The sequence below is a fragment of the Tribolium castaneum genome, chromosome 10 (genome assembly GCF_031307605.1).
Source record: "Tribolium castaneum strain GA2 chromosome 10, icTriCast1.1, whole genome shotgun sequence".
NCBI lineage: Eukaryota > Metazoa > Arthropoda > Insecta > Coleoptera > Tenebrionidae > Tribolium > Tribolium castaneum.
The window spans coordinates 8,537,972-8,565,153 of NC_087403.1; the positions used below are offsets into that span (position 1 = coordinate 8,537,972).

General features: G+C 37.3%; 4 protein-coding genes and 1 non-coding gene across 9 annotated transcripts; all 5 read right to left on the reverse strand.

Moving 5' to 3' along the window:
• Nucleotides 1–2,481: 2,481 nt before the first annotated feature.
• On the reverse strand, nucleotides 2,482–3,927 carry LOC657520 (UDP-N-acetylglucosamine pyrophosphorylase 1). Its single transcript, NM_001171062.1, is given in 1 exon segment — nucleotides 2,482–3,927. A coding segment is annotated over 1 exon segment (1,446 nt).
• A 1,182-nt stretch (nucleotides 3,928–5,109) lies between these two features.
• Nucleotides 5,110–12,277, reverse strand: Dcr-1 (Dicer-1). The gene is made up of 5 exons (XM_064359494.1): nucleotides 12,154–12,277; nucleotides 10,793–12,092; nucleotides 8,602–9,654; nucleotides 7,744–8,554; nucleotides 5,110–7,697 (listed from the first exon to the last, which is right to left on the reverse strand). Exons 2-5 carry the CDS (start codon nucleotides 12,059–12,061, stop codon nucleotides 5,458–5,460), a joined length of 5,373 nt encoding a protein of 1,790 aa, XP_064215564.1. The 5' UTR covers nucleotides 12,062–12,092; nucleotides 12,154–12,277; the 3' UTR covers nucleotides 5,110–5,457.
• Mir11615 (microRNA mir-11615) lies at nucleotides 7,339–7,421 on the reverse strand. The gene has a single exon (NR_161796.1). It is a non-coding gene; the product is annotated as a microRNA mir-11615 (primary transcript).
• Nucleotides 12,278–13,659: 1,382 nt separating the features above from the next.
• On the reverse strand, nucleotides 13,660–17,632 carry LOC657366 (elongation factor 1-delta). 4 transcript variants are annotated; one of them, XM_963830.4, is made up of 6 exons: nucleotides 17,476–17,632; nucleotides 17,263–17,354; nucleotides 16,973–17,050; nucleotides 16,805–16,883; nucleotides 16,537–16,758; nucleotides 13,660–14,017 (listed from the first exon to the last, which is right to left on the reverse strand). In XM_963830.4, exons 2-6 carry the CDS (start codon nucleotides 17,347–17,349, stop codon nucleotides 13,737–13,739), a joined length of 747 nt encoding a protein of 248 aa, XP_968923.1. In that variant the 5' UTR covers nucleotides 17,350–17,354; nucleotides 17,476–17,632; the 3' UTR covers nucleotides 13,660–13,736. The 4 variants fall into 4 exon arrangements, with proteins under 4 accessions (XP_968923.1, XP_064215565.1, XP_008199043.1 ...); XM_064359495.1 differs by having other exon boundaries at nucleotides 17,263–17,360; nucleotides 17,476–17,558; XM_008200821.3 differs by lacking the exon at nucleotides 16,973–17,050.
• Nucleotides 17,633–17,740: 108 nt separating this feature from the next.
• On the reverse strand, nucleotides 17,741–26,637 carry CycE (Cyclin E). Of its 2 annotated transcripts, none has more exons than XM_008200820.3 (10): nucleotides 26,492–26,637; nucleotides 25,425–25,743; nucleotides 25,329–25,373; nucleotides 25,171–25,281; nucleotides 22,585–22,665; nucleotides 22,300–22,531; nucleotides 21,739–22,251; nucleotides 21,408–21,687; nucleotides 18,490–18,707; nucleotides 17,741–18,438 (listed from the first exon to the last, which is right to left on the reverse strand). In XM_008200820.3, exons 1-10 carry the CDS (start codon nucleotides 26,499–26,501, stop codon nucleotides 18,199–18,201), a joined length of 2,049 nt encoding a protein of 682 aa, XP_008199042.1. In that variant the 5' UTR covers nucleotides 26,502–26,637; the 3' UTR covers nucleotides 17,741–18,198. The 2 variants fall into 2 exon arrangements, with proteins under 2 accessions (XP_008199042.1, XP_968851.2); XM_963758.5 differs by having other exon boundaries at nucleotides 22,300–22,534.
• Between the last annotated feature and the right edge of the window lie 545 nt (nucleotides 26,638–27,182).

Here is a 27,182-nt window from a genome sequence, read left to right on the forward strand (position 1 = left end):
AAAATTACAGCTATCTGTAATTGGGGCAGAATTGTGTTTTATTAGTTGCATAACCAAACAAAATAAAAACACAGTGGCGGCTCGTCAAGGAAACGACTTAATATAAGAAAAAAATTTCGTTTTTACAACTGCCAGTGCGGTAAAGGATCACAAAAACAATGCTCTTTAGCCAAAATTATGACAAAGTTTACTTACTGAAACGCTATTTTACACAATTTCTTAATTGCTGAGTGACTAAAATTATATATTTATTTATTATTGGGCAATACAGTAAAACCTTTCAACAACGGACACCGACAGGAAATCTGTAATTGCCCGTTATGGAGAGGTGTCCGCTAATAAAAAATGGAAAAAAATTAATACATTAATTTTTTTTTATAAATAAACATTTTACACTGGGTAGGTATATGACAAAGTGACCACAGAAGGTAGTGTGTGCTAATCCCTCAACATAATACCACAAAATTCAAGAACAGAGTATTTACTACGAGTGCATCATTTAATAGCTTTTTTACATAACTTCATCTATTTTTTTAGCAACTTCAAAGTATTCAGACAGCATGAGAAAGCTACGATATGTACATCTTGTATTTTTTTGTAACATAGTCTGTGGTGCTAAAGCAAATTTCCCCTTTATTTAAAATTATTTTCATCAATCCTCTCATTAAATTTTTCTATTTTTTTTTACATACACTCATCGATATTTCATTTCTACATAGTCCATTAAATAAATATTCGTTCTTTACACCACAACTCTTTCGATGTGTCCGTTGTATTTGAATTGGTCCAAAAACGTTTTTTTAATGAAAAATCTGTACCTTTTAATGAATATCACTAATTTGATTAGAAAAATTATTTTTATTTTTTAAGAAAATGCTTCGTGTGTCAAATTAATTTCTTTCTGTAAAATATTAATTACCGCACACGAATGTATATTAGGTGTTCCATCGAGTAGGTAACTAACTTTATAATGCAATAAAGTTTTTTTTATAAACTTTAGATACTAACTCCCTGCCTCACCTAAAATTAATTTCAAATATACATGACGTTTCCGAAATTAAATGGAACAGCCTATATTTTTTGGATTTTTGATGTAACTTTTCTTACGGGTTCCACTTTCATTTTCATTTTTAATCAAAATTTATCATCAATCGCCCCAAATAATGTTTTTCTATTTGGGGCGAATTTTAAAGATTTCATCTGTTTTATGTAAAGATTTCGGTTGTACCTGTAGATAAATTTTGACCAAAAGCGCTTGTACAAATAAAAACTACATTTATATTTGAAAAGAAAGACTTCAGGAATTTCCGTAATTATACCCTATTTTTTAAATTTGTAAGTACTTCACTGTAAAAAATGACGAATTATGGCGTAAGGGTGACATTACAGTTATTATTAGAGAAAAATTTCACTTTTTAACTACTGAAACAATGTTTTTTTTTTATTTTTAATGATTAAAGTTTTGAGTGATCAGCAAGAGACACTTAACTGATATTGTTTTTAGATAGACAGTTTAAAAGTCCTTTAGATGCAAAAATTAAAAATAGGGTGTAGTTAAACTAATATAAATATCCTTAAAGTTTAAACTTTCCTTAAAGTAGTGAATGACCCACTTTTCTAGGAATCTTAATTTTTAAGTAATACATTTTTAAAAAGAACGTCTTTTCGTTAGAAAAATTAAATACTTCAAAAACTAAGCAAAAGTGATCAATAAAAGTTTAGGTCAATATCATTAGTTTTAAAAGCTAGATCCAACAATTCAAAAAATATAGGTTCTCATTTATTACAACATAAATTTGTATTGTAGCTCATTTTCGAAACAGCCTGTAGATTTGAAAATAATTTTAGGAGAGGCAGGGGTTTAGGAAAAAAATATTACGTTTCTAACATTTGAAGGTTGGGACATCCTGTATAACTTAAATTTTTAATGCAGGTCAAAACTATTACTTCGCTTTTGCAAACGCGTAAGCACATTTTAAAGTTAAGAAATTAGAAATGAAGTGCGGAAATGACATTATTTTGTCCTTTTTTGTTAAACTGTTATTATTTATTTTGCGAAATGTATTTAATGTCAGGATAAATATGCTTACAAAAACCGGTATGATTGCCCTGCGTTGTTTTACCTAATTTCCGTAAAATATGTAAAAATTACGTAAAACTAATTAGTGCGTATTAGTAACTTGCCTTTCAAAATTCTTTCCGAATTGATAATTAAAATGTTTGTTGCATTTGAATGGAATTTTATCAATTCGCTGCGAGTTTAGGGTGGGGTTTATTTTGTCACATTTCGCGCCGCACACCTTTAATCGGCCTTGAACTTTAAAGTAAAGTTTGCTTATTTATAGAAAACTCGTCGGATAGAAGAATGATTTATTTAAAAAAATATGTTTTTACAGTTTGTAGTACCTTTCACCCAATAAAATACAATAAATAAATATGTTTTGAGCACAATACTTTAGATAAAATATCTGGTTATCTGATTTACGAACAGGTGAGTTCTTCGTCGGGTGCCAAAATGATGGGTTTCTCGAACACTTTTCCGCGCACTTGCTCCAGATTTTCACCTTCGTACGACAACAGCGGAGAAATTTCCACTTCGTCGCATCGCACGACCCCGCCAGCTTTCTCGATGTATCTTTTGTGCAGAGCGAGTAAGTCACTCTTTGCGGTTGAGGGACAGTCTTTTTTATCTTTATCGGCGTTTTTCATCGCACTGAACTCGCTATTTCGCGGTACTTCCCAAGCGACGAACTTTTTCGAAAAGGGGAAAACGTCGAACACGAATTTCTCGATTTTGACCCCCGACACTTGGGCCGGCTTGACAAGGTTTCCCTCGTCGTCCAAATACGGGATTTTCTTTTTGGCGACGTGGAGTTTAAGCTTATCTTCGTACTTGTCCGCCACTTCTTTGAGGAAGTCAACCGTGAATAAATGGTTACAAATATTGCCGGCATTGAAGACCAAACGGTCGTTCTTATCGGTCAAACTCGCGGTACTTGGCGTTATTTCGCTGTATTCAACCACCCGGACCTGGCCGTCGACGAAACAAACCACCCCGACGGCTTCGTCCGGGTTGGTTTTTTGCACCACTTTCGCCGCACAATCCGCCTCCTTCGACTTGCAGTAACCGACGAAAACGGGGTCCGCCACTTTGACCAAAATATTGTCGACACTGTGCACATGCACGTATTTCACCCCGCGCTGCTGCATGTCATCCAGGATTTTGTTCTGGGCTAAAGCCCGGTAGATCCCCCCGTTCCCGTCCGGAGCGCGGGCGATGTTCGCCTTCCCGTCCAGAAAAGCGCGGCCTTCGAAATCGAAACAAGGGAGAAGTCCCTGCTTGAATAACACAACGTCGGTTTTGTCGAGCCCAAAGTAGTTATTCTGTTGGAGAAACTTCTCCGTGGCTTCGTCAGTCGGTCCGCTGGTCATGATGTACCACGGGATTTTCCCCGACTTTCCCGTCTTCCCCTTCGCCAGGGTTTGCAGCCGGCGGATGCGCTCCGCCTGGAGCTGGAAGAGGGTTTTTCCGGAGGGGAGGCCCACGTTGTACATACCCTTGGGGTAGGAGACCCCTAGGCGCGTCCCTTGACCCCCGGCCAGCAGGAGAACGGCCACCCGTCCGGCCGCGATTTCCTCAAGTCCGAAAGTTCGGTACTTGTTGAGGGTCTCCTCCGTGGAGGTTTCTTCGGACTCGAAGTGGGACGGGTCCAGGGGTTTCATTTGGTCGTCCAAGTACGTCCGTTGGGTCTCTTTGTACGAGCTCTCGGCTCGTCGAAACAAATCGTTGATTTTTTCGATGTCGATGGATTTGAGCTGCTCGAGCAGGTGCTTTTTTTCTTCATTGTTGAGTTCGGGCCAATACCGGAGCAAGTGTTCGTGCTTCTGGTCACGGAGTTTCGCCCTGATTTCGTCGATTTCTGACATGATTTCGGCCGAGTTGCGGATTTGACTGACACTTATTTATTTATTTCAAAAGGTAGGAAACATTTGTCGCCTTGAACGTTCTTCGACCGTCGACTGTTCACTACCGCACTGATTACTCTCGCTTTTCGAACGGTGCTCGATTGTTTTATTAGGAAACTATCACCTATAGCGGTTTCTGATCTGATAAACGATAGCTTAGATAGCAGCTCCAAATGCATACTGTTTCGAACAAGGCAAAAAATGTGGAATTTCTACTTGGCGAGATAAGAAATCAAGAAAAAAGTACGTTGAGCGTCGTTTACCAATTTTTGAGTTTTCGTTTTACGTCGTTAACGCACCAGACAAATAAAGTGAAAGTTTAAATTAGAAATTGTAAACGTAAGGTCTCCTACTGACATTAAAATAGCAAGTATTAAACTTGTTTTACCTTTCAAACATGGGTGACCTTGGATTGTCCAAGACGCCTTCCGATACATGGCGAGCCAAAAAGGCACTTTTACCTAATTGTAACACATTTCGTAACTTTCATTACGACACCGGTTTTGAAACGTGTTGCATAATCAAGTAATGATCAAAATTTATTGAACCATTGCGCCATTTTTTGGACATCTCAGACCTGGTTTTAAAATACCACACGTAATTTATTCGCTAGATTTTAATTTCGATATTTTTAGCGATCAAGCGCAGTGATTATAATTGATAACTGCATTTTTTCGTAAACACTTCAGTTAAATTTTGGAAAATTCGCTCGATAAAAGATCGCAGAATTGTCTAATTTTGTATTCATATGTATTTTACAAATCGCAGATCTTATCTAATGTTAGGTAAGTTGAGTGCACACTCAACTTGGAGGTCGCTCAAAGAATAACGAATTGTGGTTTATTTTTATTTTTAAAAATTCGTAATGTTGACACTGATAAGGGAGATTTTATGAAGAGGGTAAAGTCTGATAATTGCCACAATATTATCTGCGACAAAGAAAAATGTGTAATTGCCTAATAAAGGAAAAACGGATATGATAAAAATGACTTGAAAAAATGCGTCGATTTAGTGACGTTTTTAACGACACAACTGCTATCAGATAGGAATTTTTCCCTAAGCACTTATTTTATCTAAATCGCAGGAAATCACGTAAGCAAGCATTGTTTGTGGGATTGATGTAGGTAACAAGAAAAAACGTCATTAGGAAGAGTCTGTATTACATCCAAAACGCAATATTTACAAACGGAGAAAAAATAATAGAAACTCTACACTATAGTGGATAACCTATTTATCTTCGTTTCTATCACAACGAGCAGTTATATCACATTTTTGAACAAACATTTCTTGGTTAAGTGATAAACGATCTTTATATGCACATCGTAAAGATAAATCTGCGAGTCGAACCAATTAAAACGATAAAACTCAGCTGCCATTGCGATTTTGTGCGACTACATCACAGATTACTGGAAATTTTTAAGGCCTATTTTGCACACTAAAATTCACCGCGAAATAATGACTAGAATTGTTTGTTGTATTTGCCGATGGCACTTAACTTTCGTCAATTTTTTTGATCAAGCCTCGTTTTTTCAAATTTTTGAGCGCACATTTCGCAGCTGTGCATTTGGCGATTCGGTAGTTCCTCCCGATGCCTTTGAACACCCCCTTCCCGAAGACTTCCACCGTGACGCGGACGCGTCGTCCGTCAGCCAGTTTCTCCGGTTTTCCGAACTTCGCCGTCTCCGGTTCGAGCTCGAGCAGTTCGCGGATCGGCGACTTGGGGACTTTGTTGCTAAACTGCTCGATCTCGCTCTTCATCATGTTGTAGTAAACCTTCCAAACGGCGTCCAGCGACATTCCCGAGTCGAGGAATATCGCGCCGGCGACGGACTCGAACACGTCGCCCAAGGCTTTCGGGACTTCGACGTCTTCGACCTCTTCGGTCTCCACAACTAGGTACAGTTCGTCGACGAGGGTGTGGCCGCTGTCTTCTTGCAGTCGGACGAACTTTTCGACCACTTCGTTCAGGCTTGGCGATAGGTTGCGGAAGTAGCGGTGGAAGCCGTTGCGAACTGCCAACGACGCGAATATCGTATTGTTTACTAAGGCGGACCTTAAATCAGTCAAAGCTCCCGGTGAATGCATCCTAGTGTCTTCGTACAAATGCCGGGTGATTAAGTAGTCAAGAACGGCATCACCGAGAAACTCAAGTCTTTGATAACAGTCAGTCAGAGTATTTGGTGAGAACGAAGCATGGGTTAAAGCTTGGAGTAGGTACGACCGGTCGCGGAACTTATACCCTATGTGTCGTTCAAACTGGTCATAGCCGTCCAAAAGCATGTCCAACTCCTCGCGCGGATATGTCAAGTGATTCGACAGGGGCGACTTCGGTAATTCAATCTCGCCATAAGTGCCGTCTTCCAACTGTGGCAAAACTCGTATTCCTAACCACGCCATAAAAAGCAAAGCTCCGCGAGGCCCACATTCGATCAGATACGCCCCGATTAGAGCCTCGACACAATCGGCGATGCTCTTATCGGGGATACTGTGCTGCGTCACCAAATTGTACGGGATTATGTTACTAAGCGAAAGACTTTCGCCTCTTTGGCGAACCATCGAACATATATCATCCAAAGTCATGTCTCTCGTAGCGGCCATGTCCGCCACCGTCCAGCAGTTGGCAGGGAACTGGGCATCAATCAACGCCTCTTCGAGCTCCTTCGGGACGTAGAAGCACGGCGGCAGCCAATTGTCATGAGGGTCGAACTTAGTCGCGATCATGTATTCCCCCAAGCCTTTTCGCCGCCCCAGTCGGTACAAATTAAGGTTACTCACTTGCTTCGACCTAAGGTGACTCAATTTGCCCTCGTGCACATTCTCGTACTTCGAGTACAAGTAGTTCGTGATTGCGTATTTGAGGAACGAGTCACCGATCGTTTCCAGTCGCTCTAAGTTAATCCCATCGTTGGCATTCGACATCGTCAGTGCTTGCAGTAGTACGTTCGGACTTGGTCCGGGATGTTCGACCAAATTCGGTTGTTCGTCGAACTTAAAAGTCATGGTTTCGGATATGTCGTACTCATTCCTGGCATCTTGCGGCGCCAAGTCGATTTGTAACGCCTTGTGTTGATCGAGCTCGATAAATAATTTACCGAAGTCAAAGTCGTAACTATTCGCAACTTGCGAATCTTTCGTCGTGGTGTTGTCACAGTCGGAACATTTCTGGAACTGTTCCGACTTTGAAACTAGAATGCCTGAAGAGAGAATGTGATCTTTGTTACGGGCACACGCGTCATGGAACTGCTTCCGCAGTGTTTGCGTGATTTCGCTCTCGTCTTCGACTTTCCATACATTGGAGTAGTCGACGAGTTCGAAATCGTCGTCTTTCTTGTTCTCGTCATCGACGGCTTCGGCTACGTTATCACCCGTGAATTCGATACGCAGTCCGCCCCATTCGGACTCGGACTCATCGCCGGAGTAGTCCGAGTCCGAAAAGGACGAATCGTCGTAAGTGTTTTGGAGGTCCATCCAACTGGTCGGTGAGGCGTACCTCACAACGGGAAACTCTTGGTCGCTGTTTAATTGAGCCATGTCATTCGACCAAGTCCCAATCTCAATCATTTCTTCCTCGTCGTCATCTTGGTCAAAATCCTCGATCTTTGCTATCTCAGTACATGGGATTTCTTCAATGACTGGTTCGATTTTCTCCTGTTTCTTCTTCTCCTCGTCTTTGGACTTCTTCAAGACGTCGGCCAAGGACCATCCGAAGTTTAACGGTGGCCATTTGAACTCTAAAATAATAGATCACGCACCTGGAACAAAACAGTAATCAGTTACCTGAATCCAGCTCGATCTTGCCCAAATTCAGCTCCAACGCAACTGTTCGCCTGATTTGATCAGCCAATAGCAGTGCGTTGATCCTGTACAAGATGCAGGGTAAACATACGGCTTTTCGCCACAAAGAGGCAGAAAACGGGTGGATGGCGCACAATTCGGGGACGAGAATTTGCTTCTGTTCCAGTTTCTCGCGTTTTGCTCGTTTCGTGGCCTCGCTACTGGTCGGTAAAGCCACTCCCTTCCTGTTGACATACCTCGGGGTTAGGAAATTCAACCTGGCCGACGTATGGTCAACGTCCAGCAAGTGTTGGCTTTTATTCTGTATCTGTATGCTGTATTTCCTCAAGTAGTACTCCTCGAAAGTGGCGTAGTCGGAGCCTGGAAAGTCCGAGGCCGGGTTTAAGTTGGAGCAAATTTCCGCGACGTAGAAATACTGGGGTTGATCTTGGTTGCGGTACCAGGGCATGACAACCGCGTCTCGGTACTTTTCGGGATCGAACTCGTAGCTTTTTCGGACTTCTTCCGGAATTATCTCGGGGAGTACCGTCAAGTTGGCGTAGATTAAGTCGATGAAGTCCCAGTCGACGGTGGTGGTGGCACCATCTATCGTTGGCACGATTAAGTACGAATTGGCCGAAGCGTCAGGATTGAAAAGGGTTAGGTACTTTTGTAAACGTAAAACACTAGTAAACGTGTAATTTAAAAATTCCCTAATTTTGCAAATTTGATTCTCCGTTACAATTAACTGTGAACACAATTGTAAATCAACACTTACTTCACCCGATCTTGTGAAAATTGGAAAGGCACTTATCTGAAATTTAGAAATTAGACCAAACTTAATCAAGAGACGAGTCGCACCTTTGGTATTTCTTTGGAGGTCAGTATTCCAAACCCTTGAGGAGAGTCCTCCGGAGGGTATATTTTCCGCCCCCTGGTGTTTTGTTCTTCGGGCAAAGGGCAGGTCAGTTTCATTACGATTTTGTAAAAGTAAGTCGGTTGGCCAATAATTGGGTGACAGTCAAGTAGAGCATCGGCAACTTTTTTATAGTAATACTGCCGCCGTTTCGTAGTTCCCGGTCTCGGGTCTAGATTTTCTTCATCTGATTCTTCAAGCGCCGAGCTATTCCAGTCTTCTTCGTTCACTTTGAAATTCTCTTTGCCTATTGGTTGCAGATTATCGTCTAATTCCCCCGCTTTGTGTAGGAGTTGGCAAATCATAAAAGCTGCAGCTCTGCGTGCCAGTAAAGTATTAATCATTGGAGGGCTTGTCACCGTTTTCTTCACCGGAGAATTGATAGGTAACCGAATGGAACAAATATAACCATTCTCGACCTTCTCCTCATGCCAAATTGGCGTCAAGCGGGTGAACGTATCGCTGGGCAATTTTGCACAATACCGGTTGACTAAAGCTATAGCATTCGAGAGACTAACTGAGTTAGCCCCCGGTTCGGCCGACGGCTGATACGGTCTACATTGCAGAGACGAAGCATCAGCAACCAGCTCCTCATTCTTATCAGGTTCCAAACTGTAACACCTCTTCAATAGCGTATTCTCAACTTCGTTGTACTCGGCTAAATTCTCAACAAAATCGCTAACTTCGTTCTCGTTCGCTAGCAAAAGAAAATGAGCTTCGTTTGCGCGCGCTCGCGCTTTACTATGAATGTAGCTATGGAACGACTGAGGTAAATCGAAACGTATCACTAAATTACATTTAGGAAGATCACAGCCTTGTTCTAACGCCGACGTTGCTATCATTATATTGCATTCGTGACTTCTGTACTTCCGCAAAACTTCCTCCTGCCTTTTATGCTCGGATTCCGCCTCCCGAGGCTCGCGCACCGGATCTGCGATCTTATTCACGGAGAACGAAACCGACACCCACCAATACTCCTCGTCGCTCTTTGACATCACCTGACACAATGCAAACAATCAGCGGGCAAACCATCAATTTCTAAGGCTGAGGGGACCAGCTTAGTATCGCAAGATTTTGCCCAAAGAATAGAAGCTCGAGTTCAAACCATGAAGTCAAGCAGATAAATATAAACAAAAATAGCATTAGACTATTAAAGATAAACTAGACTTGCGTTGCTTCTTCTTTTCAAAAGAAAAGAATTTCTTAGCAAAAGTGAGAGAAGTAAATGCTTCACGTTTAAAGGAAAAATAAAATCACTTCAAACTTATGCAGTTCTCTAAATACTCTAGTGTTTTTTGTAAATATATCCACTTGAGCTTGGCAACTAAATATATAAACGCTAAGAAATTTAACACCAAAATTGACTATCATTAACAAGAAAAAAAAACATTACTCACTGCTGAAATTCTCAATTCTCAAAAACGAGTAATAAATAACCAAGAGATCTTTCACAAAGACTGTCTCAAAAGTACGCTTAAATTTGCTAATGGTATGATACATGTTTGTAAACGGTGTGGGTTTGAGTTCATGAACACCATCAAATATATTTTGCAAAAACATTTATTACCACCGACTGAAAAATTATACAAAAAAATTATGCTTCTTGTCACACAGCAAAACATTTGAAATACCTAATGATTCGGTAATTCTCACATTAATGTTATGTCTTGGTCAGCAAACAGGCCTGATTTAAATATGTCTTGTGTCTTTTTGGCACAAAATGAAAAATTATCTTAAAAATCTTCCACAGTGGTGAAAGATTTAAAAAATAAAATAGAACACATTTGCAACAAAAAACGCTAAAATTCTGTGACAGATCATTAAAAGTATGCCAGTGGGAAGTCGTGACCTCATTAAACCCCCAAAAAAAATAAATCACGAACTACTAGAAAGTTTTTCCTTTTTTTAGTCCAAACAATTAGTTGTCAGATATTTTTCCTGTTTTAATTTTGTGTTAAACATCAAGGGCTTTAAAGTAGTTTTTAAACAGATCATAAGTTACAAAATAAACGTACTTCTTCAATTTATGATTTTAGTGTTAGTTCTGTGGCAAAACCTTGCGACAGGCAGCATTAAAACACGATGGCACTTTAGGGCAACCCCTTAGCCTTACAGGAACACGTCTGCTTTACTTACACACAGTAGGGCGAAGAGGGCCTCCGCCTTGTAGCGATTTTTGACGAAAACGAGTGCGCAGAGCATCTCGTCGCTTTGCGCGCGCGAGATGTACGGCCTTCGGGGCCCTTTGTAGTTTTTCCCTTTTCCCTTCTTGGGGTCTTTGAGGTCTGGTAGTTTGTCGCAAGTTTCCGGCTTATCACCGGTCGGTTTAAACTGCTTTAGAACTTGGAGAAATCTGAGTACTTTCGGCGTTGAGAAACGAAACACCTTTTCCTTATCTGTGTAGTCTTGGAATTCGAGTTCGCAGAGAGCCCTTATCGAAACTAATACTGATGAAGCAACGCATAACAATAAATAATGTCTTTCGTAAGGAACTTTGACTTTGAGCTTCTCGATCTTGATAAGCATGCCATAGGCGGCTCTGTCGGCCGACCAGGGCCCCAAATCGTCCAGAATTTCGAGGAAGTCGTCGAAGAAGCTCAAAGGCTGTTCCTTGGGGTCTGGGACTTGCTTGAATTCCTCGAGCAAGTCATCGTCGTAGATTTCGCTCGGATCGTAGCGGTGGTCCTTGAGGAAATCCTGACAGGAGGTTATAGTGGCCTTGATTTTGTCCTGCAAAGGGCTTGGAATGGGTTTAAAGCACTCGACTATGCGTTCGCGCGGCCGACAAGATAAGCGTATCAGCGTGAGAATTTCACTAGAAGTGTCTACCGAGGAACTAAGTAATTTTTCTAAGCGTTGTAATTCGGCTTCTAGACGATCGGGTTGCATCTCGGAGCCCAAAAGACCGGCAGTCAGGCCCAAAATTCGAGGTCTGGGCGCTTGAATCGCCTGATACCGGGCCATAATTTCCCTAACTAACGACTGTTGCCCCCCGTATAAGCAGTCTATCACGATTAGAGCGTAACTGTCCAAATGAACGAAGTTCTTCTTACATAGAAGCACACAGACTTCGGCTGTGGTCACAATCACATTGCTTGCCTTCAACGACGGGGGGTTTTCCTCTTTATCTATGCTCGTAACGGTCAGATCGGTCAGCAGCTTCACGTGCGACGTCATTATCGGGACGTTCGGGCCGTCCAGCACGAATAAAGCCTGCTTTCCGTGGGGCACCCGCATCTTGTGGGAGAACTCTTGCAGCAGTTTTATTGTTATAAACGCTTTCGCCGAACTCGCACTCGAACATACGATTGTATTACGCTTCTTAGCGCTGTCCAGCAGCTCCACTTGATACTCTCGTGGGGTAAACGTGTGCGTGTAAACATTTTCGTTTAAATAACAAGCCATGTAGGGGTGCTGTACACAACGGAGGACTTATCTAAGCATTTTTCGTTGCTATTATTGCTGATTATGATTGAACTAACTTAGAGACGTCTCACCACCAACGGGATACATCTTTTCTCACTTGGAATATACAAATTATCACAAAAATACCAGTTTAGATTCAAACAACACCACACAGACCGAGCGGGTTTTGACAGTTGACAGCGTTTTGACAATCACTCCAAAAAAATTGAATGTCGGTGAAGAGCATGGTTCAAAAATGGTGCTGGCACCATCAATATTACAGTCGACCAGACAATTTATTTCCCCACCATTCTCGTTTTCTGCAGCCAATTCACACCAGAAAATTTATCAAAATAATCGTAAATCATTATAAAAACATCAATAAGCTGTTACGCTGACTTGCATATCACATTTGTAGAAAATCTCCTGACCATTATAATGTGTTTCTATTACAAATTAAAACTTAACTGTATTTAATTTCTGCATTTTTTATTCTCATATTCAAGCAATGCAAACTGATTTTTTTTCACCCCCTTTATATTCTGCAATTTTCTTTATCTTTGTAAAAGAAGAGTCCTTCGATAGGGCCTTCGACTGTAAAAATGGATTTTTAAAGATTCTTAAAGATTTTCCGATGTCGCAAACTTTTTTTTTCATCTACTTTATATTATGTAATTTTCCTTATTTTTACAGGAGATTATTTTGCAGGAGACTGTAAAAAAATCATGTTCGGACAAACACCCTTGGGACCTTAACAATTTTTTTTAATTTTTATAAAGTTCCTCTATTTTGCAAACTTTATTTTCTTCACCCACTTTATATCCTGCAATTTTCTTTATTTTTGCAGGAAATTAAGCTCTTCGATAGGGCCTTCGACTGTAAAAAAATCATAAAGTACCCCTTGGAACTTTAATGAATTTTTAAAGATTCTTTAAAATTTCCCGATTTCGCAAACTTTATCTTTAAAAATTCATTACAGTGTTCAGAATGGCCCCCAAAAGGCGAATCAATTATTACAGGAAAGGAGGGAAATAGTAAAAATAATGAATACTTTTGCAAAATGCTTTTATAGAAAAGTTGTTGTACTTATATTTTATTATGTGGTAATGAGTGATAAACACTTTTTTTGGTAGATAGAAAGCGTGCCTAACTGCTTAAATAAGCTTTTTAGCACACTCGTATTTTGAAGTTCTCGAATTTCAAAAAATAAAAGTGTTTTTTCTGCGGCTTGACTTTGCTTTAATTCTGTGTCTTCAAAGTAGAATTCTTAGATGGGGAAACTATGTACATTTTTTTTTCTTGATCCGTTAATGTGTAGAATAGTCGAAATATGTTTAGTCGTCAGCAATGAATCTGGCATTTAAAGACACCGTTCACAATTTATTAATGTTTATACACAACTTTATTCAACACATTTTAATTGCTATTAGAAATGATTTTTTTTTTATTTGACAGTTTTTTATTGCTATGAGTTCTCATAGAGTAAGGCACTAGTTTCCTAAGAAGAGCCATGCTTGTGCCAAATCACAATTGACTGCAAAGTCGATACTAATATGTGGAAAAATAAAAAAAAAACGAAATGGTTAATAAAACACAGATAAAAATTAACTATATTTATTTGGAAATGAAACCGGGGCCACTTTATTTATTTAAATAAAAAAGTACAAAGGGTCGCTTAGATCTTGTTGAAGGCCGCAATATCCACACTCTGGACGTAGTCTTCAATTGCTGTGATTTCGTCCTGTAGCCAGTCAATTGAAATTTTCTCGTCTTCAACAACACACGAGATTTGCAATTTGTGGATGCCGTAAGCCAAAGGGACCAGTTTGGCGGCCCCCCAGAGGAGGCCGTCCGATGAAATCTTCCTGACTTGGTTTTCGAGCTCTTTCATGTCGGTTTCGTCATCCCAGGGCTTCACGTCGAGGATCACGTTCGATTTTGCGATTAAAGCCGGCTCTGGAAATCAACAACCAATTTAGTTTTTTTATGAGGCGTCAAAACTATGTTACTTTTAGCCAATCAGCAAACGGCGCGCCAAAACGTCAGCGAGAATGCACTTTTAAATTTCATACGTATTTATATTTATATGCATGTTTGTATGCGAATTTTAATATACTGTACAAGGTTATTACAAAAATATGTTGTCACACTTTAGGGGGTTATTGCGACAGAAAATGTTTGCCTATCAACCCCTATTCTGAAATCAGTCGTTTTTTCCCTGAAGTCAGTTTTGTTGAAATACGTGTACTATCTTGTTCATATTAAAAGATTTCGATATTTATTAACTCAAAATATCTAATATAGTTTTTGAGTTAGAGGTAACTTTATTTTAAAAATTTTTAGTCATAGTACGTAGTGGTCTTTAATTTTAAGCCAGTTTAATTTAAACAAGAATTCTACCCCACTTTTAGCGTAAGAGGGTAGGGGGTGATTTGGCGCGACAAGGGCCCAGAGTTGGGCGAATAGTATTAGTAGGTTAGCAGTAAGAGAACCCTGTTGACAGAAGACAAAATAAAGTTGTTATTGTTGGAAGATGGTGTTTTAATGCAATAAACATACAGTCCACATTTAAAAAACTGTATGTTTATTCGCATTAAAACACCACCTTCTAACAATAACAATATTTTCTAACATTCTAACAATAACAAATTATTTTGTCTTCCGTCAACAGGGTTCCCTTACTACTAACTTACTAATACTACTGCTCCCAATTCTGGGCCTTTGTCGGCCCAAACCACCCTCTACCCTCTTGTGCTAAAGATAGAGTAGAATTCTTAACATACATCATCCCCTAGAAATTAACCATCCTTAATTAGAAATTTTAAATGAAACCCCCTGCTTTTTGAAGCTACCCCTAACTAAAAAAAGTCAACAAATATTAGTTTTCTCCACGCTTAACTTTATTGCCTCCCATCCAAAAATGTTTCAAAAAGTAGAGAGAGCTATTTAAAATGTTAAAGAAATGTAGGTTTTTAAACTCTACCCTCGCAGACTAAAATATTGTTTGTCTTAATTAAATAGGCTTAAGATCTAGTAGAATAGCAAAACAAATTATTATAAAGGTCATCTATGACTGTTAGACGCGATGTGTCGTTGAATCAAAATTTTGAATGCTGGCAAACAAAAGCAAAAGCGCTTCAAACTTAGAAACTACAGAACATACACAAGAAAATACAAAAACGTAAAACACAAATAAAGACAAACGATACAATTGAAACAACATTGCCTAAAAAAAATGAAAAAACAACTAATTAACAGATCTTACAGAGATGACAGTAAGTACTCAGAAACTACAGCAGTCATTTGAACGAAGCGGTATTGAATTTAGATTCCATAGTCGACTTATTGATGAAGAAGCAGATTTGCACACTCTAGATTATCAAGTAATTAAACACCAAATTATGGAAACTCAAAAAAGCACACAGCCGAATTGCTGCACAAAATACAGGGTAAAATATAAAAATATATTTTTGAAAAAATATTCTTTGTCACTTTTGATCGTTGTTAGAGTCTTTGTCACACCTCCTTTTTGTCGTATTTTTTTAAATCGTTTAACAACACTGAAATCTTCACAAACGTCATCAGCACTGCTTTACAGTATCTATACAGCGTGTTAAGAAATGGTTTAGCAAAAATTTGAAGGTAGATAAAGAATGGCAAAACAAATCGATTAGGTATATTCCCAAAAAATCATTCTGAAGCTAAATTCCTAAATTTTGAGAATCGCTGAACTGGAATTATAAAAATTAGTGTATATTTTAAAATTATTGACAAAACGGCAGAGGTGAATTTACTTTTTGGTCCACTCTGTAATTCTTCTATTTCAACTAGTAAATTTAACCGTCAAAACCCTTAGCCGATGAAACCAATTTCAATAAAGATGATATTTAATTCGCATTGCTAAATAATTTATTCTCCCTATGGAGAATAAAACACAAACACAATTACCGAAGTGACAAACTGTAAACAAATATCTGCTAAAATTTGCAAATAAAACATAGTTTTGTTTTTAACTGGAGCCATCTTTTCTTATTTTTATTTTAAGCAATTGGATTCAAATTGAAAAGTAAAATTATGTCGTTTGAGGTCGGAGTACCTACCGATCCCAAACCGAGGTTTATTGCCATGACATTTTCAAATCACCCTACTGTACTTAATATTGACGAATGTAAAATTTTGAATAAATTTTGAACATAATAAACCAGATATCTATCTATCTATCTATATTCTTGAAATTCGAAGTTGCAATCATATTATGATAGAACCGAAAAACGTTCTTATAAAAACGGCTTACGATCAATGTTTTCCTACACTGTTAATAGATGTAATACATCTGTTAACATTTAACTGATAAATCAGTCACTGTTAGTCAAATAAAAAAAAGTTAAAAATGCAAAAACCATACAGCTGGTTTTGCATCTACACGACTCAAATATGAACCAATTTGTCAATAGTGAAATTGTTATTGCGTTTACTTTTAGACTTTTTCGCGTTGTAAGCAGCCAGACGCTCCTCCCTCAGCTTGGCGGCGGCTTCGTTCTCCTCCTCGGATTCGGAGCCGAACAGATCGACGTCGTCGTCGTCGTCAGCGGCGGGTTTCGGGGCTGGTGCAGGTTTGGGAGCGGAATTGACGCTTTTCTCGACTTTGGAAAGACGCAATTCTAGCTGTTTTATGCTCTCCACCATCGCGTTAATAGCTGTGGAATAATTATTAATTTGGGTTTGAGTGGTTATAAAGCGTACTTTTCTCAAATTCGACGGCCTTTTTCTCGAAGAATTTGATCGCGCCGTGATCAGTGGATTGGGTCTCGGACGCAGGGGCCTGTAATTTTGAGCCGTAAGACAATTGGTCATTGAAAGATTGATGGGTTAGTATGGGATGCAAATGGGTTAAGTCAAGCCTTTACTCACATCTTTAAAAGAATCCCTACTTTGAATAAGAAGTTGTCGCGCCTTGGCAACTTCGCCCGCCAAAGGAGTTACGGACGCCTACACCAAACAGAACACCATTATGTTAATACCAGTACGTCTCGTACTCGAAAATAAACACCCAATTAGTAGGACAAGTGTCACCTAGACAAGAACAATACTTTTGCCGATTTTCCATATGAATTTTGTTAGATTTTGAAGAAATGGAAGCGAATTGAATACTACTCTAAACGGTTTTATTTTTGCACGGTTTCACTGTTCTAGCCACTTACCTTTGCCAAGTTCTCGTAATACTTTGTCTCTGCGTCCTCGTAAATTGATTTGGTGAGCCAAATATTCTCGTATTGCATGTACTCCATTGCGGCTAAAAGTATTTCAGGTTAGAACACACGTGTCGTAATTTTGAAACAAACACAGTCAAGACTATCAAATAACTACTAACAAATTCAATCTTGACTTTGGCTAACTACGCCTACAAAAATTACCTAGAATTTTTGCTGTTTTTTAATAGATTTCTTGTACTCTGTTATATGGGGAGACAGCTGTTCTCGAAAAGGTTATGTCGACAGGGTCGCCAACACAAAAAATAAAATCCCCAGACCCGGGAACACATTTGATTCAAATATGTTTAAATATTTCCAAGTGTTTCGATTAAAACCTAAACTCAAGGACTTATCTCTAAAAGAATACCAGATGTCATTTTTTGCAAAATTTTTATTTGGGCAAGCAGCCATTCCCCAAACTCAAGTAGTACCAAAACAGTTTATTTCAAATTCCAAATATACAAAAATATGTATAAAATACAGTCTTTTTAAGTGACTACAAGACTCTAAATTACGATTAAAATAATCCAAAACAATTTGCTTGACTAAAACTGGAACGACACCAAACGCTATAAAAGTTACATCATAGATCTCGCGTCACGCTAAAACAATTAAGTTAAAATCGAATATATTACAATTGACTAATTTATGCTAATAAATATGATTTGTCTATGACTAAAATTGAAGTGAAATGTTTAGCAAAAATTTACAAAGGTTACAACGCTTCTTTACAAATAGATCTCAATATTTAAAACTATTGATCACAGTTTAGAAAAGGCACTAGTGTAGTGAGATAAATAATACGAACGAGGAAACTAACACTTAAGAACAAGTCATAAAATACACATCTTAACTAGTTACGAACAATAGTAACAACATAAACCCCTAACTAGAATCCTTACTCCCTTCTTGGCCTAAAATAAGCTCAAAAATTTCGTCCAAAGTCATCAAATTGTGGTCAACAGTAGTAGCGCTGGCATCCTCTTTTGCCAGCTCCGTTAAATTCTCAAGTTCTTCAGTCAAATCAACCGTTTCATTGTTTTCCTCTGTTGCAGGAACACTTGTGGTATCTTCATTAGCAGTAGAAGGCCGTAATTTATTCAATCTGTAGATTGTTGCTGTCTCCTAAACAGATTTGTTTAGAAAAACACAAAAACAAAGTCAAACAATACTAACAAAGTACTCCATGCTGGCAATGTGGGTTTGAAACGAGTAATTTTCACTTTGGGGTCCCGATTGCACCCGGCGGAGAAGCCCGGCCGAAAGTCGGCTCATTTCCTCGGGATGAGGGCCACCGAGACAGGAGTACAGACGCGGATCGGGGGCGTCTTTAATAATTATGTAGAACACCTCCATGTAGTCGACGCAAGGCTCCAGTTGCGACCAATCGAAACCTATAAATTGTTATTAACTTTTTGATAATCTTACTTCTGCTTAAGTTTGAACTTTTCTCTTTAATTTTTTCATCGAAAAAATTTGATTTCAAAAACTAAGCACAGAAATTTACATCAACATAATTAGCATTAAAAGCTCCAAAAATGTAAAATAAACAGTAGTGATTCATAAAAAAAACTCATTTCTGAAACACCATTTGTACTTAAAAATGATTTTGTTATGCAGGAGGTTGACCGATATCGATTTTGTATTTTTTTTAATATGTTAACATTTAAAGGCCAATCGAGGGGTAAACCGCTGAACATACATTTATACTGGGTGTTTCAGGTTGGTATTCGCACCCTTGTAATTTTTTTATTTTTGTAAAAAAGTAATACAAAATAACGCATAAAATACATATTTCACTTTTTTTGAAGAATACAACTTTTTTCTGCTTAGTATAAAAAAAATTGATATTAAAAAAATTAATTAAAAAGACTGATAATTTTAATTACTCATAATCATAAGACAATAAGAAGCTTTAACTTTTTTATTTTGTTTTTTGTATTTTATAAAGAGTGATTGTTTTTTTTTTGCTTTTTTGAAAAATTATAATAAGAAAAATATGAATTCTATAAAATCAAATTCACTCTGATTATCATTTTGAATAAGGTGACTAGGTGACCAATTGTCCTGATTTAGCCAAGACAGGCTACCTAACATAAATTTGTTATTAAAAGTAAAACACATCTATTTTCAAAGTAATGACCTAGGTATTTTTCTCCTATTTTTAAATTTGCTGATTAAACAAAAAATAAGATTTCCAGTTCCACATAACGAGAAACACCATTCATTTTCGTGGACTTCCCGACAATTTTTTTTAATAGCGAATAAGGCCAGAAACCATCTGACTAAGATTGTAAAAATCTTTTAAAAAGCCAGTTAAATAAATCTCACAATAAATAAACTAAATCTTAGTGCCATTTGGATAAATTTTCATAAAAATTTAGCAAAAAGCAAAAGAATATGTTATGTAGAGACAGATACTGATATTATTAATGACGAAAAATTCTAACATGTATCACAATATGACAAAATAGTAGTAAATAATTAAAAACCAAATAAAAAATTAAGATTATTTTAGATAAAAAAGTATTACAATTATTACAAACTTTTATTTACTAAATTTAGCAAAAATACATTTTTTAGCACTCCTCTAAGATTAAAATCATGTCTAAACAAATAACTAGGCATTTTTTAATCAAACTTCAACTGACTTGACAAGCCGCGATACTAAAATTGCTTTCATAAGTAACTAAGTTTTTCTTGAAATTAACTATTTAGATCAGTGTTTCTCAACCGGTGGTTAGCAATGTGTATAAGAGGTTTCGCATTTTAATAGCGAAATTTTAAATCGCTAACGTAAAAAATTTCAAAATAATAAATTTAAATAAACTTAACAGACACAATTGGCAAAAACTCATCATCTCCGTAAGCCACAAATTTTGTTTGTTTATTGTTTATGTCCCTACAAATTTCTTTAAAATTGAGTTACGTTTTCATGTTAAAGATTCATCAAAATTTAAACCTTTTTATATTTTAGATAGAGTTCTGTTTCTTAAACGGGTTATTATTGAACACGTGAATACAAAATATCACCACTTAGTGTCTATAAAAATATAAAAAAAACATTATACAATATTATGGGCAAAAATAAGCTTTTCGTACAAACATTTTAATGGAAAAGGACGCATCTACTAAAAAAAGTTATTCGTCAAAAGAAACAATAATTAGATGTTCTGACGATTGGAACTTTTCTGTAATGTTCTGTAACTGAAATGGGATTGAAGTTGAAGCAAGTTCTAAATTCTTCATCAGTTTTAGTTTAGGATTAAGATTGGCATTAGTAATTCCTTCGTAAAGTGCGATACAATCAGCCACCTTTATTTAATTGCTTCCTTTCTCTCATGATTATTTTACATTTTCGTTACTTTCTTATAAAGATTGGAAATTGCAATACTAAGTAAGCACTTTTTGTCTTCACATTTACAGCAAAAACTTTTATCAATATGGAATTTGCCCCCGTTTCGGTGTTTTCGTAGCTCGATTTTTATATAAGATTTTTTGCTAAAACCTAATGACATTTTTTAAAAATAAATCAAACAGTACCTGACTTCTATTACTAAATTTTTTACTAAACGTTAAGCCGTTAAAGATTGAGATCATGCAATTTTTAATAATTAATTGTTATTGTAACGTTACCCTCAAGTATGGGGTGTGATACATATCTGGACTTATCTGGAAGTTCATTTTGAATTTGAATTTTGACATACGTGATCGTAAAAGTAAATTGATAATTTTAACCAATAGACTTCGTCAATTCATTTAAGAATATATACGGTTTGTTGTACTTCTTAAAAAAATGAAAAAGTTACAAGGGTGAGAATACCAAACTGAAAAACAACTACATTTAATCCATTTTTAAATACTACCACATTAACTTTTTTACGTGGAAAACGCATTAACTCTTATTTAGGTAAAACAAGTTATTAAACAGAGTATAGTACAACCTGAGTTCCTGTACTGCGTTTGCGTAAGAAAAGTAAGGTATATACGGAGTGTGCGCAGTAAGCTATATTTTGGAGATTCTTTAAAGTGTACATATAAACTCATCAGCGGTTTACTCCTCTTGGATGTTGAGAAACTGTAGTTAAACAAACCTGAGACAGCTAAGGCGATGTCGCGTCCGTACATGTAGTACATTGCGGCTGCAGCAATCACACTGTATCCAAATTTAAGAAATCCGGGATCAAGTGACAGCAAATCAATCAGTTGCGAAGCACGAGTGAACTGATAGGCGGAATATTGTGGAAAAACGAAGTCTTTATTGAAGTCCATATTGAGTTTAGTTCGGACGATATCAGTACTCTTATGGTGCAACTGCATGTATAAATTAAGCCAGTCAGTAGGCGTTGTGAGAACAACCTCCCAACCTAAACTCTGTAACAACAAGTGAGGAGAAACCGCGCATAATAATCCCACCCAACTTACATTTAAAATTAAAACTTCACACGAGATCATGTCTTTGGATTGGCATGCGCCATCACAGACGTAGGAAAATTCGTTAAGATTCGGAGGATAAATCTCCTCGACTTTGGCAGCAATGTACAAACAAGTGATCCCCACTAGCTGTAGCAGACTTTTGGGGATATCGGGTCTTATAGACAGGAAACGGTCGAAATAATCAACACTTAAATAATACGTGACTCTCCTGAGGTGGTAAACGGCGGCAACTTCCATCAACCAATCAAGAAGTATCGCCCGCATGCGCGGCGTAACGCTTTTAAAGTCGTTAAACAGTCTCGGGTTTCGCAATTTGAGCAAAGCCTCCTCTTTGTAAATCATGAAATCCCAGACCTCGACGCAATCGGGGTGACCCCGAAGGCACTCGGGGACTTGGCGGGAAACTTTACTGAAATCTCTCTCGGACTGTCGCTTGGTTCGCGCCGAAGCCACGCGCTGCCGCTTGCGGGAATGTGGCGTTTTGTGCACTTGTGTTAATTTCTGCAATTTCGTCAATTTTTTACCCGTTTTTACGCTTTTCTCTCTTACGGAATCGTCAGCGGACTCGGACGTTGACGGTTCTTCCCTCCCTTGTGTTTTGTTTCGAGCCGATTGCATGTTTTGTTGGGCGCGACGTTTCGTTGCCTCGCCAAACTCGAACCCGGAGACTAATTGTTTACCGTGGATTTCGAGCAGTTCGGGTAGCGGAATATCGTCGGCATTTTCGTACCCGTACGCGCCCTCGGACAAGTCACCCGGATCTTTTTCGCTTGATATGTTGCTGCTAAAAATCGAACGTTATTTCGAAAAGGATAAAATTATGGGAAAAACTACCGGTCTATGTTCTCTTTGTTTGCTTCGTCGGTTTGACGAGTCGTGCGGCTCATTTCGACCAAAGCCATCGCAGCGTTCTCGCTAAGAATAGATTAAGTTAAAAAAAAAAAAAATTAGGCGTTAAATACAGTTAGCTTTATGGAAGGCCAAAATTAATTTCCTCCTAAAGTTTAACTGTTTATTCTACTCTTATCATTATCATGCACTAATAAATAAACTAATGAGGTTGTAAGAATTAATAACTGATCTTACACACCTCGGCATGCTTCTTAATTCTATGTTATTCATATCTACTTATTACATAAAAGAAAACATCACACAGGCACAACAATACGACAGAAAAGTCCGTATGACTATTAAAAACCACCGGTGAGGGCGCTGCGATCACTAAATATGGACGACAAGTACGGGGTAAGTGTGAGGTGTAGACCATTTGTGTTCAGTTAATCTTAGTGATTACTTGTCAATAAACAGTGAAAATTGAAATATCTTTGTTCTATACTGTGATGTATATCAGAGAACTCAACAATTAGCGTTACACTCATGATTTCCCATCCTGAAGATGTAGTTCCTTTTAATGCCACTTTGCTCCGTCACCAGTAGAATTCGTTGAAATTGTAGGGTTTAAGATGCACAACGTAGACAAAAAATATTTTTTTCATTCAAATTACATAAGTTTGCGACTTGGGTACTCTGGGTATATACAAGCTGTACATATACAACAATACACATTGCGAAATGAACACGATTATAGACTGAATAATTGGATCTTCAAAAATCATATTTATTTCGTCTCTTAATAGAACACGTGATAACTGAATGGTGGGGAAAAAAGGAAAATTTCGTTACAAGGTTTGGGATATCAAAAAATTCGACTTACAAAAGTTCGACTGTAAAACGTAATTTCAATTTAAAGAAAAATAGAGTTAATTTAACAATAGTAAGTAATAATTAGGGCTCGGAAAATATAGATAAATGCATAAGCATATGCATATTTTCAATGTTTTTAGGCACAAAATCTCCAAGAATTACTTTAAATGTACAAATAATTTATGTGTAAGCAAGTAGAAACAAACCCGTTCCTTCTGCTAAGCCATAAGCCGTTGAATTTTCTGATTTTTTAAAGAAAGTTTGTGATTATGAACTAATTTACAAAAATATGTTACAGTATACCATTATAACGCTAAAAATATTAAATAAAATTAATGTAACCGAAATATGTGTCAAAAAATAGTATGTAGCTGTTAAAAATAAAAAATATGTTGTTAATAACATACTGGACTTTTGTTTTTATTATTTTATGGGTTTTTATAATTAAAAATTATGTATGAAGTACAAAAGACTTACTATTTTGCTATTTTATAACAGCATGTAAGCATATTTTAACAGTTTTTGTATGCATACTTTAGGGTTTTTAAATGCAAATTTTCCGAGCCTTAATTAATATAATTTCTTTAGATGATATAAATTATATTATTTCATCTACTTGTGAAAGTGAATAGCACCGTAGGTTTGTTCAAAGTATAACACTATGTGTTATTGCTCTTTTTTTATATAATACCTGCTAAAATTTATTATTAAAACAAAATGATGCAATTTAATATCTCTTATGCGTATTTTTCTAATTTACTTATTAGGACGTTGTGATCTAAACAACCAAAAGTTTTGAACAAATATAAGAAAACCACCTTTTTTTCGTGATTAAAGTCCTCGTAAAACTAAATATAACTGTCAACACTTACGCTCTAATTTAAAATTTCATAAAAAGTTAATGCTACCACGTTTTAAAAAAATTTAGAAAATAATTTGGCATTACGTTGCGTTGTTATTGTTAATTCTTCTGGGAAAATACAATATTCCAAACAGTTTTGAATGACAGAAGATAAATGTTGATTTTGTTAAAATGCTCTCCCGAATTTTTGTTTATTTATTCATATAATGGATTCCCTATTTCGGCCTCTGCTTTTACGGATCCGACGTAAAAAAATAAATAACAAAAAATTTGGAAGAGCGTTTTAATAGTAAATATTTTCGTGTTTTCCTCCATTTGGTTTTAGAGGAAACCAATCATTAAATTTACTTGAAAAAAACTATAAAGTCGCTCCTCTAAGTGTTGTTTACGTGAGTATACAGCATGCCAAGAACTTTCCAGACTGAATTTTATTTTGTTTAAAATAAAATTTAAAATTTAATGGTCTTCATATCCGTAGTTAGCTGTATACTCATGTAATCTCATGTGATGATTGCATAAAAATAAATTTATAACTATTTTTTTTCCTACTTATGAGCAAACATATTAGTTAAAATACCCAAACCCAACACCAAAGTACTGGAATAAGTCGCTACGTTGAATTTAAATCGCAGATAATATAACTTGTTCTAGTACACATAACTAACATGGTCTCATTAGAGGTGAAAACTCCAAAAAACCGCTCCCAGCACCAAAAGCAGAATAACCTTAGTCCATTTCTAACTGATATTTCCTTTGAATGAATGTTTTAAACTAAATAATTGTTACTGAATATTGTAACGGAATTTTATTGAAGACGGTTAGACATACATTCATGCTTTTATTCTGAAACCAACCTGTCCTCATTTTCACCATCCTTTAGTTCCATTTTTTCCCCATCAGCTCCATCCGGCTCATGGTCATCTTTTTCGTTTTCCGAGTCGCTTGAAATGATGAAAAGCGTTTCCCTAGAAAACATTGAAACTTACGAAACCCGACAAGAACACTTACTTACATTTCGTCTTCTTCATCACTTGACGACTCATCGCTAATAACTACTCTATAAAATGATATATTTATAAAAACGAACCGGACGAAAAAAATGTCTTACGGCTGTGGCGACATAGGAGGCATGTCGAACATCAACGACGAATTGTAGTAAGGATTGTAGCAAAACTGCCGAAACTGTTGCCAACGTTGTGGTTGCAGAATGAAAAGTTCGAACGCCTCATCCAGAAAATCATCAACGTCTGAATCAAATGTGTCCGCCGCGAAGTTCCCACCGTAGGGTTGCAAGGCTGCAGCTTCTTCACCAGCTGGGAACCCGGGTTCCGGGCTATCGACAATCTCAATAATATCAACGTCAATCGGCTCAACACCACTTGGTCCTGGCTGAGGTTCTGCCGATTCTACAGCAGGGGCAGCTGGTTCTAGAAATGCAACAAACTCAAGAAGTTTTGCCGTCGTGGCACATTGATTTTTAGGCGCCAAAGTGTATCCTAAACCCGAAACATGCAACTTTTGGCTTCAACTTGCATCGAGTTGGGCGGAAATCGCATCTTAACAACGATTTTGGCTAAATTGGATAGAAATTGTAGACGGTTTGTTAGGTTATGGGCGCCAAAACTTTCCCGCTTCAAAACTCACCCAACTTTGGGAAACTTACCACTGAATATGAATTTTACGACTTATTACCGCCTGTTCTAGTAAATTACACCGAAAAACCCGAATCAATCATTTAGATCAATCGAGAAAGGCGGTTTCGAAAAATGAAAAGACCGGGGAACTTAACCTTCACAAATTAATGAAAACCGTTGTATAATACATTCTGTGTATGAAATACTCAGCTTTTGTTGTTGAATTTTTTAAATAATTGACGCAAGAGTAACGAAATACTTAGATCGTATTACCTTTGTAATAACATGTTGGCGGTTTTAACAGCTGATAATAATATCACCCACGGAGCTAAATTACCACCAAGAGATCAAAATCAAACAAAAAAACTCGTTTTGAGGCACAATAAATCACGGAAAACTAAATTTTTAAAACACAGTTAAAGGGTTTAAAGGGACCGTTTCACGAACTTCTACATTTGGGTTTATCAGGTGAGAATCACATTATTTCTGAACAATATCAACAAATACTACGCGGCAAAGATGAAAGCATGCGCGTACTTACGATTTTCCATGAGGATGGCTTTTGGTCTTTAATACCTGGTGCGATAAAGAACAAATTTGGATATCTTCGCTTAGCGTGCGCGACACAGCAAGACAAGGACAAGAATGACGCTACAAAATGGCGTCGGTAAAAAGTTACTAACCGCAGGACGTAATCAATGAAAATAAAAAATTCCAGAAGGGCCATACATCTCACACTTGTGCGTGGTTTTAACTAAAGTGATGATCTTATACAAAAAATTGAAAAATTAATATTTTAGATACTTGTTTTCGTGAAAAGGTTTTTTTTTTGGGGGGATTTGGTTGTTAATAAAGGAATCTGTAATAGGGCGCTCGAACAAAACCGTTCGGCGCGAATTCATTTGAATATAAAATAATAAAAAAATTATAACGCACAGCATTATCATATCTCTTATTAAAATAGTATAATATCAATTATCCACCAAATTTGAACAAGAAAGTATACTACGCTTGTTGCCAGTGTGGGATTGTGGGCTATTGGGCTATAGAAGGGCCCGACAAAAAAAGTTTTTTATAAGTATACAGGCTGATGATTTGAAAAACGTCAGGTGCTGTAGAATTTTTATTTATGGCCTGATTTCTAAAATAAAATCGCTTTTGACCTAGTATAAGTTAATGCTTTTCAAATTTTTCTGAATGTCGGAGCAGTGGCGTATTTTTTATTAATTTTT